The following is a 13,467-nucleotide window of genomic DNA, read 5'->3' on the forward strand; positions in this document are numbered from 1 at the left end:
TCTAATTTAGAGAAACCGTGTGGCTATAATTTATATCCTAGTCTAATTTGGAAAAAGCTTTGTAGCTCCTATAACTCTAATCTAATTTGGAAATGCCGAGACTTCTGGAATTGTCCAGCTTGGTCTGCAGCACTAATTAACCAACCATATCCGCGGCATTTGATCACTGGTTCTCAAGTCGCATTCGCTCAGCCAGACTCGGGGATTTTGGCGGAGGTCACAGTGCTTCTCTTCACGCAGTTCATTTTGCGCATCACTATCCTATAGTGTGCGTTGTAACTGCGAATTCCGCTTTGCGGTATGGTTACATTCCTGATACAAAAATGTATAATATCTCATCTGCAAACAACACTGATTCGTGGCGACGAACTCATTCAAAACACTATCGCCAGAAATATCGAGATCCAACGGACGAAATAATGTCCGCATATGGTGCAATCCACGATGGTTCAAAGTACTAGAAAATGAACTGTCTTGGTAGTCACGTAAAACCGGGAGGTGGCAGTACAGAGACAGTCTCTCTACAGCGGCATACGGCCGCTCAAATAAACCGGGCTAGTACGTTCCGTATGATGTTAGTAGAGGGACGTGGCCGATGATAGCAGGACGAAACAAATACAGTGGACTCCGCCAAATTTGGACGCTTTGGTTCCGCTCACTTTTGGCTGAATTAAGAGGAAAATCAATTGTCCGCTCGATGGTCATGCGTAACGCTAGACAACGCAATAAACTAAGATAGGGTTGCGTTACAAATGCATCGCAGGTTTGCTATACTGCAGCAATTGGCACTGATTGCATAACGGGCACAATCGTTATCCCATCAGGTTCAGTGTCAGTTTATTAATATTATCATCATTTCAACACACCACAAAACTGCGATACAATGAAAAGATAGGAAGGTGTCGAAACGACTTGGAGTAGTCTTTGAGATCAGACACCCACCTTGGCTGGTTGTAGTTGTACAGTATCCCGACACCACATTACGGTTTAAAAGAGTACAGTAATTCTTCAAATACAATACTAAGCCACGCAACAAGGGCTGAAACACCATGGATAAGATAGTAACTCGTAACAAACTACGTAAAGTACAGCTCCTGTCTTCCTGATACATAGGGCTACCATACGACCTCTTTCAAGAGGAATTGTCCTCTTTTTTGACGTTTTTGGAAGTGTCCTCGGAGGACGCCCAAATGTCCTCTTTTTTGAGAATTTTGGTTAACTATAATAGGGCAAAATTAGACTGAGATAGAGTAAATCAGCAGTGAAGTAACGCTCCTGCGGCTATTTCAGGAGCTGAGCCGGAAAGTCGACCTTTTTTTTAGTCAACATTTGTTACAAATATGCTGGAAAATATAAGAATTTTTCAATCTACTCAGAATTGCTTCACGGGCCAGAAGAAATCGTCTGGCGGGCCGGATGCAGCCCGCAAGCTGTATGTTTGTCAACCCTGCATTATAGTGTTTGAGAACGTAGTAAAGCTAAAGAATTACTTGCTGGTGAGGTATAAATCATGCACACTACACAAAATATCCACTTTCCTAACAGCTGCTCCGTGAAATGTGATTGAACTCTAAGCATGTTTGTAATCGCAGTTTCTGAGGTATATAAAAATCATCATCGTATTTAGATGGATCAATATGAACGCAATTACAAGGAAGAATGCAGATAAATCGTCCGTATATCACCCAACATTTCCTTTGTCTACATCCGTCAACTGCGATTTATGGACGAGGCAGAGAAGCATTGTTGAAGACATATTGACCTAGCCTGCAGCCTATACCAAACACTCTGTGTTGATCTGCATATATTCCATACCGTCTGTGAGCTAGATTTCCAAGTATTCGCCTACCTAGATCTCTATACATCTCTCTTTTATTAATCACTTTACAAACCTCTGATTCCAACATTCTGTCGAGACGTAGCTGTTGTGGATCAGCCGGTTCCTCTTCTGGCGGTGATCTCATCGAAAGAACTGAAAATAAAAAAATTCCTTTTACAACGTTTGCATTATTTTAGAAATAGTTGAAAGTGATATCACATACGTGCAAGCTCAGAGGCCGATCAAAGATGGTAAATTATCAGAATGCATGCATCGGGACAAGAGGCTTTATATTGCTGAAAGAGTTGGGATGCATCTGGCACTACTAACTTTTCTGGGCACTCAAACAGGTTTCTACTATTGTGCGCATTGCGTGATTTTAAGGAGTGAAAGTCTTGTTGATTTGGAAAAATGAAGTGGGTCAGTATTGGCACATCTTGAACCACTTGCTAAAGCATCTCGAGTACATTGACTGAAGAGGATTCTTTAATTGTGGCCTTCACCTGCAGATAACGTGCATTATGTATTTGGGCCGTGCAGATAACACACAACTTTCGGCAAGATTCATAACAATAGGATCAATATGTTTCGATTATCCAGCAATTTGTGATGAGACACTAAAGTGACAGCTCTGACGCAGTTTCATTTTATCTTGCATCTTCGTTCATAAAGATTATCCAGGATTTAGATTAACTTCATCCAAGTCTGATGTTATACAGATCACAAAGAAAATACTCAGCATCTGTGTTATCACTGTGATGAAATCTCTAGAAACACTATTCTAGCGTGGTGTTGCATATCAAATTGACTTAATCCCGGGAGGGACGGGAGATTGAATCTAGTACTCTTTGACCACAATGACTAATCTGCAAAATTCCAACAATCCAAGGCTACGCACAGATATCTAAGATGATAAATTTTATTCCAATAAGTATGTTTAATGATCAAGTAGATGGTACTATGTTTAGAATACTAAAAACCTCGCACAATCATGTAAAAATCGGTTTATGGAAGAAAGTTTTTACAGTTAATGTTGTGATGACAGTTAATTAGTCACACACACTGCAATATTACAATACCATACAGTCGCACACACCATTGATTGACAAGTTGGATATTCAGCCCGGAATGAAAAGTAATATAGCACGTTTAATTGATTATGTCTTGTTAAAAAGTTCACATCATGCATGAACGATGATAAACTATGTAGCTACGCCAGACATGAGGCTTCCTCTTATCAATTATTTTCTCAGACACTTCATGATACCATCATGATAACATGACCGATAGCTGGCATCATAAAGATTTGACAAAGAAGGCACAGTTCCAATACGGGAATAAATTCTTACGGAATAGTCAATCTTAACATCAAAACAAATGATATAGTTTTGGCGGACTTGAACAGCTTTTCGGGAGGAAACATCTCAAATAAACCCAAGCAAAATCACAAATGGATTGGGTTGAATTGTCTGCCGTAATTATGAGCCAACTTGGTCAAAAATCATATTAGGGAAGGTGTATGTTATCTATGCCAATCGGATGTTGTGACATTGTTGCGGTTCTATCGCTTAAAACATGAAAACACAACAACTTAGCTGTGATAGAGGAGACGTAGTCTTGTAACTTGGTTATATATTTGACTCGCTATTAGGTTAACATGCTATTTTCATTCTCCATACGCCATGTAAGAGCCATGAAAAGTGCGCCAAATTTCAAATGTCTTCACACACCGCAAGCGAAGTCTCACAGAGCAGTCAACACCGACTTTGGGTATGTGTGTGTGTGTGGGGGGGGGGGGGGGGTAATTATGAGAAAAACACACAGGCCTATGCACCAAATTTTTCTTGAAAGTTGGTTTTCTAAAATACATTTGACAGGTAAATGGTGTAAGGTACAACAAATTATAATTATAATTATAGAACATGTCACATGTGAGTATCGATATTTCCTAAACTGTTTCACATCCAGTCCAAATGTTTGTTACATTGATAAAAGCTCACATACGCCAGAAAAGTTGATCGATACTGCGAAAGATAGGCAAGAGAATGTGTTTGGTACATCGCAAATTCACAACAGGCTAAATTAGAATGTCAAATGGGGTGGGCAAGTCACTGAGTGTGAGTGAGTAGGCCTATCCATTACAGTAGATTACCAGTCACAGACTAATAGAATAGATGGTGTTTGTCATTATTCGCTAATTCTTGCCATTCATTTTTTCCCCACTGAGCATACTATCAAAATATTCACATAGGTTATATTACAGAAAAAAATTGCAATTTACCAATGAGGGGTGTGATATGAGCTTGCCACCAACAGAGCGGGAACCTAATTTTTCTTTAGTGCAAAAGAAAAATACACATCCTAATACTGTAACAACACCGGAAACCCTTCAACCTGACAAGCAGTGCTTCAATCGAAACAAATATTTTAAAAGCAAACTGACAAAGGCAGGAAGCAGATTGAAGCATATTGGCAGGCTTTGCGACAACGTAAGAAATGTGTTGTGCAATAAAGCTGCCGACACCGTGAAATATCAATCTAATTTTGGATATATTACTGGTGGCAACATTTCACAGAATTTGTATCCATATTAAACCGACACTCTATAGCCTTATATCTCACACATTTATAAGGTCACAAATGACACTTGCTGTGAAATGACCACAGAATATGGCTGGGTGATGGGCATTGTTTAGCGCTGAATCCCAACAGATACAAGCCATAAAAATGCAAGCAAATGTTACATCAGGTAGCCAGAAAGCATGGTAGCGTATTGCGCCGATATGCATCTTCACAAGTAAATCAATTATTATTTTCAGTATTCAAATCAACATCTTGAAAGTAAATACTCTCAGTGATATGCGAAATAGGGAAATCAACATCTTGAAAGTAAATACTCTCAGTCATATGCGAAATAGGGACACGAGTCTGTAGGCCACCTTGATAAAAAGCCCTTATTTTTTCAGTGATTAAGCATCATGCCTGGATTGAAAATCCCCAGAATGAAACAGTTGACGCTTAACGGCCACATCAGCTCTACTTTCTCTATAACTTTAGCTTCAGGCTACAGAAAATGCAGTAGACAATCCTTGCAAGATAACACAAAGCCAGACTTCTATGACTTCTATATCTGGATGAAGGTGTACATAATTTGCATAATAGGAAACCTAGATGTCAGAAGACAAGCACTTGAGCAGTATACTGATTGCTGATAACGTTTTCGTGAAAGATATTTCATTGAAAGGGTCATCATTTCATCTTACAAAACTAGTCGGAAGCCAGTGAATCGATTATCACTGCTCGAGAACCATGCAGATTATTTTTCATTTAAGATGTGATCAAAATTTGTATCTACAGCTAGACAGCTCCGTGTATGTTTAATTGTAACGAGAATCACAAAGAGTGCATTCTTAAACATCAAGTGCGGCTGTAGAGTTTATGATGCGACATTTACTAGTCTCTTAAAGCATTTTCAAAGATATAACAAAGTCCATTGTTTACACCTGTCAATAATGATTAAAATGTTCAATAAATACGCGCCTTCAAGTCTGGCATATACTACGGTAGAACAGGATAGATCTAACGAAGTTCCATCAAATGAAATTTTCAAATGCAATCAAAAAATACTGAAAACTATTTTAGATTGACAGGAACACATACTTGATAGTTTATATCATCACATTCAATCTCACTTGAATCATGAAAATATTCATGCACATGAAAATTCGCTTCATTAAGTACCTATTCCTAGGAGAGTCAGATTGATGGGTTTATAGAATACAAGTTATTGAAAACCAAACAATAGTTTGCTTGCTTCAAACCAGATATATTGGATTATTTTGCTACTTTAACTCAGAAGTAATTAGGAAAGGCTGGGCCTTTGCAAATAAAATCCATGATATCGTTACATTTTTATTGCAAGTATTACCAAAATCACAGTGGCTTTAAGATGAGACTCCCGCCAGAGACGGTATAATGTATAAGGCTATTTGTCGCTCTGGTTACCTATACATCAATCTGGTCGAAGGTGATTTAGACGAAATGTTTTACAAAATCGTGTGAACAAAGACAAACAACCTACGAAATTCTTCAACCTCGGATAAGGATAATATGTGGCTAAATCAACATCTGTTATAGTTATACAGTAGGCATATTTTCCGTGTTAATATTGTATTATTAGCTGTTCAAACATATCTTCCTATTGTTGTAAGCAAGGGCAGTCATTCTGCAACACAGTGGTAGAAGAGCTCCATGACTATTCAAGTCACGACTTACACACAAAAGCGTTCGATTTATTTTTTGATACTGATGCTCGCAACAAAAATTACATTTAGTACACATGGGTGAATTGCAATGTATTATTTGGGCGGAGTGCCTGGAAAAAAACCACTTTCTGGCTACCAGTTACCTAGGAAAACAACACAGGATCTCATTGTCAAGTCACCATGATATCCCTACAACAGGGAGCAAGCTTATTGATCTTATTGCTTCGGAGAGAAACCAGATTACTAGTCTTCCAACCAGTCCTCGATTTAACCATTTCGCTGCTAATCGCCTCACCACCATGTTCCATAGTATGGATTTGACAGCAGAGGGTTATCAACTGAATGTTTACCCTTTTCCCTCACTTGCTCCAATAACTGTACATAGAGAGGGGTCAACCAGAGGTAAGCAAAGAAAAGTGATCCCAGGCAACATATATGGAATATGAGCACTGCAAAGGGTGCTGAAGGCGATTGGCAACAAGAATCAATATACAATTATAGACATCATAAATTATCCATTGCCTGATGTGATATCAAAGCGCCAGCTTTGATAGATCTAACACACAACAGCAAGACATTGGTAGATCCATTATTTATGGTCGAAATTCTTCAGCACACAGAAATGATGATTAATAGGTGTAGATACTCCTTGAAAATACAGGGATTTTGGCAACAGAATAGACAAATTATCATGCTACGTGTGGTCTGAATCAGTGTGCTAACAATATGCCCTACAAGATTTTAGGTAGAGTGAACATTTAGAAAAGTTGGGATGAATAAAGAATATAGGCCTATAATGAAGAGCCGCTCAACAATAATACCTTGGATTTTATGAGATTCCATAATGCTGAACTGAACTTGGGAAAACAAGTTAAGGTATACACCAGTTAAGTTAGTGATGTCAAACTCATATGACATTAGTTAATATGCAAGTAGAGTATTCATTTACACCTATGTAACAGAATATTCATAATGCTCTAAACTTTTAGGATAGGTCATAAATTTTAACAAAAGTGTGTGGTATCATAATGCGTCGTCGTATTGCACACGAGTTAGATCTTGCAATTCCGCTGTCTTAATCAACGTTCAGGCCTTGGGAAACTTTATCCCTGGATCATGTTATCACACTAATGACACAAGAATGATTCAGTCATAGCCTACCAAAATCTCTGTAGTAGTGCTCTGTAGCCCAAGACTACTAAATTATTGCCATTACAGCAGGTCAGGTCAGAAAAGTGAGTGGAGAAATGCGATATCAGATATCTGGAAAGGATGTCCTGCCGATAAAGTAACTTCCTAAACAACTATTACGATAATCTCCCCACTAGTTCGTCTGCAAAAAGCGTATCAGCTATTTGATGCTGCAGTATCAGGTTTTGTGCAGTTTTTAATGCTTTAATTGAATGAGAACACCATCCAGTTACACATAATGTAAAACGAATTTCTCGTATGCTATGATCATAAAAATACAAAATTATTTAGCCTATTCCTGCGAATCTTGGGTTATGTAACTGATGTTTAATTTCAGATGAAATGTCCAAGGATTATGGCCAATATGTGAACACCAGAAAATTGAACGTCGTGATTAGGGTCCTTTTCGGAAACAATTTACAATGTTGGCAAAAAGTTTCAAGTCAAAGCTACTTGACATACATATAGAATACAGCTACTAGGCAGGGGAGCGGTGGCTGGCAATCCTTTATTCAAGTTCTACAGTTGCACAAGCCATATGTCACTATTTCGCATTTTCTGTACCGATACTTCGAGCCTGGGGAAAGTTTTGAATAATTGATAAGATCAAGGCTACTCTTTGACATTTGAGGCAGCTAGTGGAAACCAAGCTGAGGCCATCTGTGTAGAAAAGTTACACCGCAAATCAATAAGGAAAGCAATATACCATTGCGCAGCAATACTTTTGAATTTCTAGAGCATAATATCATCACGTTCTTCTAACAACCTATCCAATAATTAGGAATATAATATAATTGAATATGAACACACGTAGGAACAACAGCAAAAGGTTTTGATGCATACTATAACTATTAATCCAAACCAACTTTCAACAGGCTCTGTATTATCTGATGACCATCAAAGTCTTATTTATAAGATTAAAATTAGTATCATTCTTATATTTTAGGCTACTATCAGTTATTACTTGAGTTAAATATATCACATATGATGACATGGCATGACATGGTCCTCATACTGTAGGCCACTATTTTACATAGATTTTTTTTCTCATTATTCAAGAAAATATCTGTCTGACCTAATTATAGAACAATCATTGACATCTTGCCATTTTATCCAGACAGTTTAAACAGAATTGATTTTAAGAACTTTTCAATGTTAGCATTCTTCTGAGATTGAGCAATCCTTGAAAATCATGTTCCCACAGATTGGACAAAATCAAACCATTCGGTCACACACTTAAACATGTCAAAATATGCGAATCAAAGCGTATCAACAGACTGAATAGGCAGGAAATACCATCTTGACAATAGACCACATTGTAATTGACACAAGGTTGACTTGATCAGAACTACATGTGATTATGATCAAAATTGAAACCGACATTTTTCCTTTATAATATGACAAACATTCAGAAAAACTTACAGAGGATAGATGAAGTGAATAACAGCAACATGATTGTTTGCATATGCATCAAATCGTAATTGCAGGGCACATAAAAGCCAAAGGGATATCATTTTACATTGATATTTCAATTTTGTTCGACATAAATTTAGATAGATAACTGCTTTTCCAGGTTCCCTGTCTAGCTTCAATCATGCTTAAGAGGTATTTTTGTTACAGATCTTGCAATCGCTTACTCAGATATGTCAAATCAAGCTCAGTTAACCTCAGTGTTAGTTGTAGCCTATATGATTATGTAGTCATGGCGCCATGTCTGATAACCACATTTTCTGGAGATGACAATGTGAATAACAGGGGTTATGATGACAACTATCAGTGAATCCGATATATAATTGGAATATGTTACAGGATGATGTTCACAGTTCAAGTTTACAGGCTAGCCAACTCTGTCAGATTTCTACCCAGATTTCCAATAGCTACGCCACCAAACTCACAACAATAGCCTACAGAGAGCATTTCCACATACTACAGCATCTCGAAATTGAACTATATCAGCAACAATGAAAAATATAAATCCACATACCATTCTTCTCTTTTAGTTCACAGAGGACAGTAAACAAAGCTCCTTTCATTCTATGGACGTTCAGAGCATGTTTTCTGAAAAAAAAAGTATAATCATAATGAAGAGCATTGCTGAAGAATTATGATGCATGAATCGTACATCATCAATTGCTGTTGGCCATTTCGAGTCCTTGGTCCTTATCAGGGGCGACTGTGTCGGCCATTCATCATTCTTTCATGCTAATACGCAATAAATGATTCTTTGCCCAACATAAGTGGGGTGAGTATTTGATAGCTTGGATCGGTGGAGTCAGAATCATAATTTGCGAGGATCAAATCTCAAAACATCGTATTAATTGGCATGAACTCGACAGTGGTTCCCAACCTTTGTTATTTTCGCCCCCTGTTTCTCAAAATCGCCCACTTGGGAGGGGGGGCAATATCGCCCATGTCGGGAATCACTGAACTAGAATAACACAGTCAAATGATATTCCCAGTGAATTAATCTTGCTTCCTGAGTGGAAAAGTCAAGCGATTCTAACAAAAGTTGGTAAACGTGACCAATGATACCTTGCTTGAGCTTCGTCCAAGCTCTGGTCGGTGATAGTCATTATTTGCTGCAAGACATTGCTGATATCTTGCTTTCTGGAAACCGGCATCATGGTCTGTTGCGAGTCTACGTCACCAGTCGGTTGGTTACGATACTCGCCCTGCATTTGTCCTGGCAGGTAACCCTACAAATATATAACACAATAGGATATTAAATATTGGCTATACAATCAATGTTGATTGGTCCTTGTGTTCATACAGTAATTCCTAAAGAGGGTCTCCACAAACCCCAGGGGTTCGCTATGCCAGTCTCGGGGGGCTCACCGGAGTTCAAGACGCACAGCAGACCCATGCAGCATAAGTCACACTGATTAGCAGTATATATTCATTGTAATCTTTTTGCTTTGTGGGAAAATCATCTTAAAATGGTTTTGTTCATTCAACATTGTTGTTGATGCACATTCATTTTGTACACTAGCATTCTATAGTACAGGGGTCGGCAGACTTGTTTCATATGTGAGCCGCATTACTGAAATCTCAGTTCTAAAAAAGACACAGCACAAAAATTCAAAGATATCGTATGAATTTATTCCGTCACAATGAAACTTCGACTATCGAATGAAGTATATTATTGAGAACTGATAAGGTACGTCTTCATCTGGGATGCGCGGTGCCTGAATTCTGGCTGATATGACGTCAAAGCAATGCGGATGAGTTCATTCAAGTGCTGCTGAGCATTTAAGGAAGATTTCAGTTCGATAATATCATTACTCCGTGAATCTTTCTTCGATGGGTAACTCGTGGCAAAGTTTTGGTGTTTGGTTTCGTATTGACGTTTCAAATTACTAGCTTTTTAATTATTGAGCGAATCTTGACAGATAACATACAGTGGCTTACCTACATTATCACTGAATTCAAACTCTTCCTCCCATTCTTTTTTAAAAGTTCTATTTTCCTGTTCATACTTTTTCTCACAATTATCGCTCATTCGCTCAGCGACATTTTCTTGGTTAAACTCAGCAGTTATTGCTAGCCTTTACAAAACAAATGGAAGAGCCGTATTTATCATTGTTATCTCGGAAATTGCGACCTGCACTAGCGTGATTAAAAGGTCATTAGGCCTATTGAACGCAATGATTTATCATCAATTGATGACCATAACGCGGGGACGTTTATGTGAACTCCATTCAACATTTCAATTTTAAAGTGCCACTTTCCCCGAAATTTTACAAGTGTTACGTATATCATAAGGAAAGAAACGACATGAAAACAATATGTAGGCTATATCGTTAATACATGATAGCATGCATCAATTTATAATCAGGTTAAACCTCTAGAGCAAAATGGCGAAACGCATGTGCAATCATTAACGAGCCGCAATCAAAGGCATAAAGAGCCATAGTTTGCCTACTCCTGCTATGGTATGTATTAGATGAGTACCGTAATCATAATGCAGTAGATTTTTGTTTTCGCAACAAGGCGAAAATTTGGTGTTTGTGAGAATGTAATTCCACCATTGGTACCAATCGGATTCTATCTAGGACTTTCATGATACATTGCGCTGGCCATGAGAAATACAGATAAAAAGTCTTACGTGGCTAATAATCTCGTAATAGTGTGAAATACAAACGCTAAATAAACACTTTCAAATTTGCAATTGGTTTGGTTAAATAAAGACGATACGCTCTAGGGACAGTGTACATTTGTACAATAAATCGTCACTTGCTATAGTTAGGAGTTCTGTTTTGAGTGCAATATTACCAATCTATGTCAATCTATGCTCATTGAGGACGATAGATATTCACTCATTGACAAAATGCGGACTGTACAGTGTACATATTAGTTTTGTAGGCTACCTACTCCCCAGAGTGGAATTGGTGGGAAACGTCACGCGCAACTTTCCATTTAATTCCTTAATTATTCTATGGAAGAACCCCTTCTGTCACGCGCAACTTATTGCCGAAAACAACCACTAATTCCAGTCTGGCCTACTCCGCTGTCTGTATGGAATCGGAGTCCTGTGCTCACACTGTTTCATTTTTCAATCATTTTTTATTAAATTACTTCAACTTGGAAAATCATCGCTGCTCACCTGATATATCAGGCAAAACGGCCAGCGATTCCAGTCAGGTTCCGCTGCAGTTTTATTGTAAACAAAGGGAGTTTAGGTATAGGATGTATTTTCAAATCACAGCCATTGATTAGAAGTTCTAATTGACATATGTCACATTCAATAATATTGGTTAGGCGGAAAAAATATGTTATCAGTATCGGTAGAAATCGAAAAGTCTGATGTTGGTCAATGGTCGGGTTCGACAAATTATTGCTCGTTTCAAAAATTGGAAACATTCTTCAGCAATGTCGCAAATCGTAGTATGTCAGTCTTGTTTACTGCGATTGATCATAGTAAATAATAGTAATAACAGTAATAATTAAACTGATTGAGTCTGTCCAAGTCGCAGAGCACCAACCTAATCAAGCATCAGCATCACTCATCAGACTTATCACTCACCTCACAAGACACCCATCACCGTTCATTATACTATTGAGTGCCAATGATTGATATGCCTCACCAGTGGAATCATTATAAGAACACTTATGATGAAAATTACATTTGCCGTTATATTGATATACAATCAACACATGCATATGCATGATGGAGGTATAGCAATGAACAAATATATCAAGCAACCTGATTTCCGTAGGAATTCGGTTCATCCATCCTGTGGTGATCTCGATTAGAAGTATCAACAAGAAAATGGAATTCCAACAGCGCCTCAATCAAGTAATGCTGTCTGCCGTTGAAGAAAAATATACTAATCCGTGTCACTGCACTAACGTAGAGATTGTGATACCATCGAAACTGTAGAGGGTGATTGACTGCTTCAATCATACGCCTAGTAAAGCGTAACCAGATATTGAAAACCTAGTAACCGACTAACCGGCGGAGAGATATGAGAAATAGGCTTGTTTGAATGTCCGTACAATGTACATGTACAATGTACATACTTTACATCAATAATAATCAATAATCGTCAGATTATATTTTCATCTGAACAAGACACACACAATGTACAATACGACAAAACACAATGCGCTGTAATGAACAGATAAGAGGGTGCCGAACATCCATTTGCGATTGCAGTAGCGGTCTCTGGCATCCACCTCAGCCTAGTCCCCGATTTCACAGTTCCTTTTTCGGTGTTAGTCTGTATTCCGCGGCTCGTTCTTGCTCTTTCCATTCCTTCTGAGAGCGCTCTTTCATCGGGTCTTTTTCTGGACTTGTTGTTGCCGTAACAGCGATGCGGGGGAAGAGGAGCGCAGAATAACCTCCGACGCGGAATCGAATCCGGGCCGCCTGGGCGGTAGGCGCTTATCGTCACCACTACGCTATCTCGTCCGCGTCCTCCATTCATTGGCGTAGCCAGGAGCAAACCAAAGGGGTCATTGTCCCTTCGAAATTTTTCGTAAAATAATATTAGGGGGATTATTTATTAGCAGTTGTATTCAACTTCAAATTTTTATTCGCGCTTCGCGCGATTCCTATTTACTGTAGTTCTTTGGTTGTTGATTACTCGTCTCTGGGCAAATCAAAATAAAAATTAGACATAAATTAAAATACGCCTGATATTCAGAATTGAATCTAACTGTGCGCGTGTGTGCTGCCTGTGGTTACGGAAG

General features: G+C 38.4%; 1 protein-coding gene across 3 annotated transcripts in view; it reads right to left on the minus strand.

Moving 5' to 3' along the window:
- The window catches only part of LOC145458398 (pre-B-cell leukemia transcription factor 1-like), a 39,223-nt gene extending 26,494 nt beyond the window's left edge, over window positions 1-12,729 (minus strand). The window contains exons 1-4 of one of the 3 annotated variants that reach the window (XM_080336754.1): window positions 12,479-12,729; window positions 9,808-9,971; window positions 9,260-9,333; window positions 1,893-1,972 (exon numbers count right to left, since the gene is read on the minus strand). In XM_080336754.1, coding sequence (XP_080192880.1) covers window positions 1,893-1,972; window positions 9,260-9,333; window positions 9,808-9,971; window positions 12,479-12,679 — 519 coding nt within the window. In that variant the 5' untranslated portion in view covers window positions 12,680-12,729. The remainder of the gene's footprint in view (window positions 1-1,892; window positions 1,973-9,259; window positions 9,334-9,807; window positions 9,972-12,478) is intronic. The other 2 variants (XM_080336755.1, XM_080336756.1) reach the window with 2 other exon arrangements.
- Between the last annotated feature and the right edge of the window lie 738 nt (window positions 12,730-13,467).

The sequence above is a fragment of the Botryllus schlosseri genome, chromosome 16 (assembly GCF_051294905.1).
Source record: "Botryllus schlosseri isolate E-star chromosome 16, Bs_hap1, whole genome shotgun sequence".
NCBI lineage: Eukaryota > Metazoa > Chordata > Ascidiacea > Stolidobranchia > Styelidae > Botryllus > Botryllus schlosseri.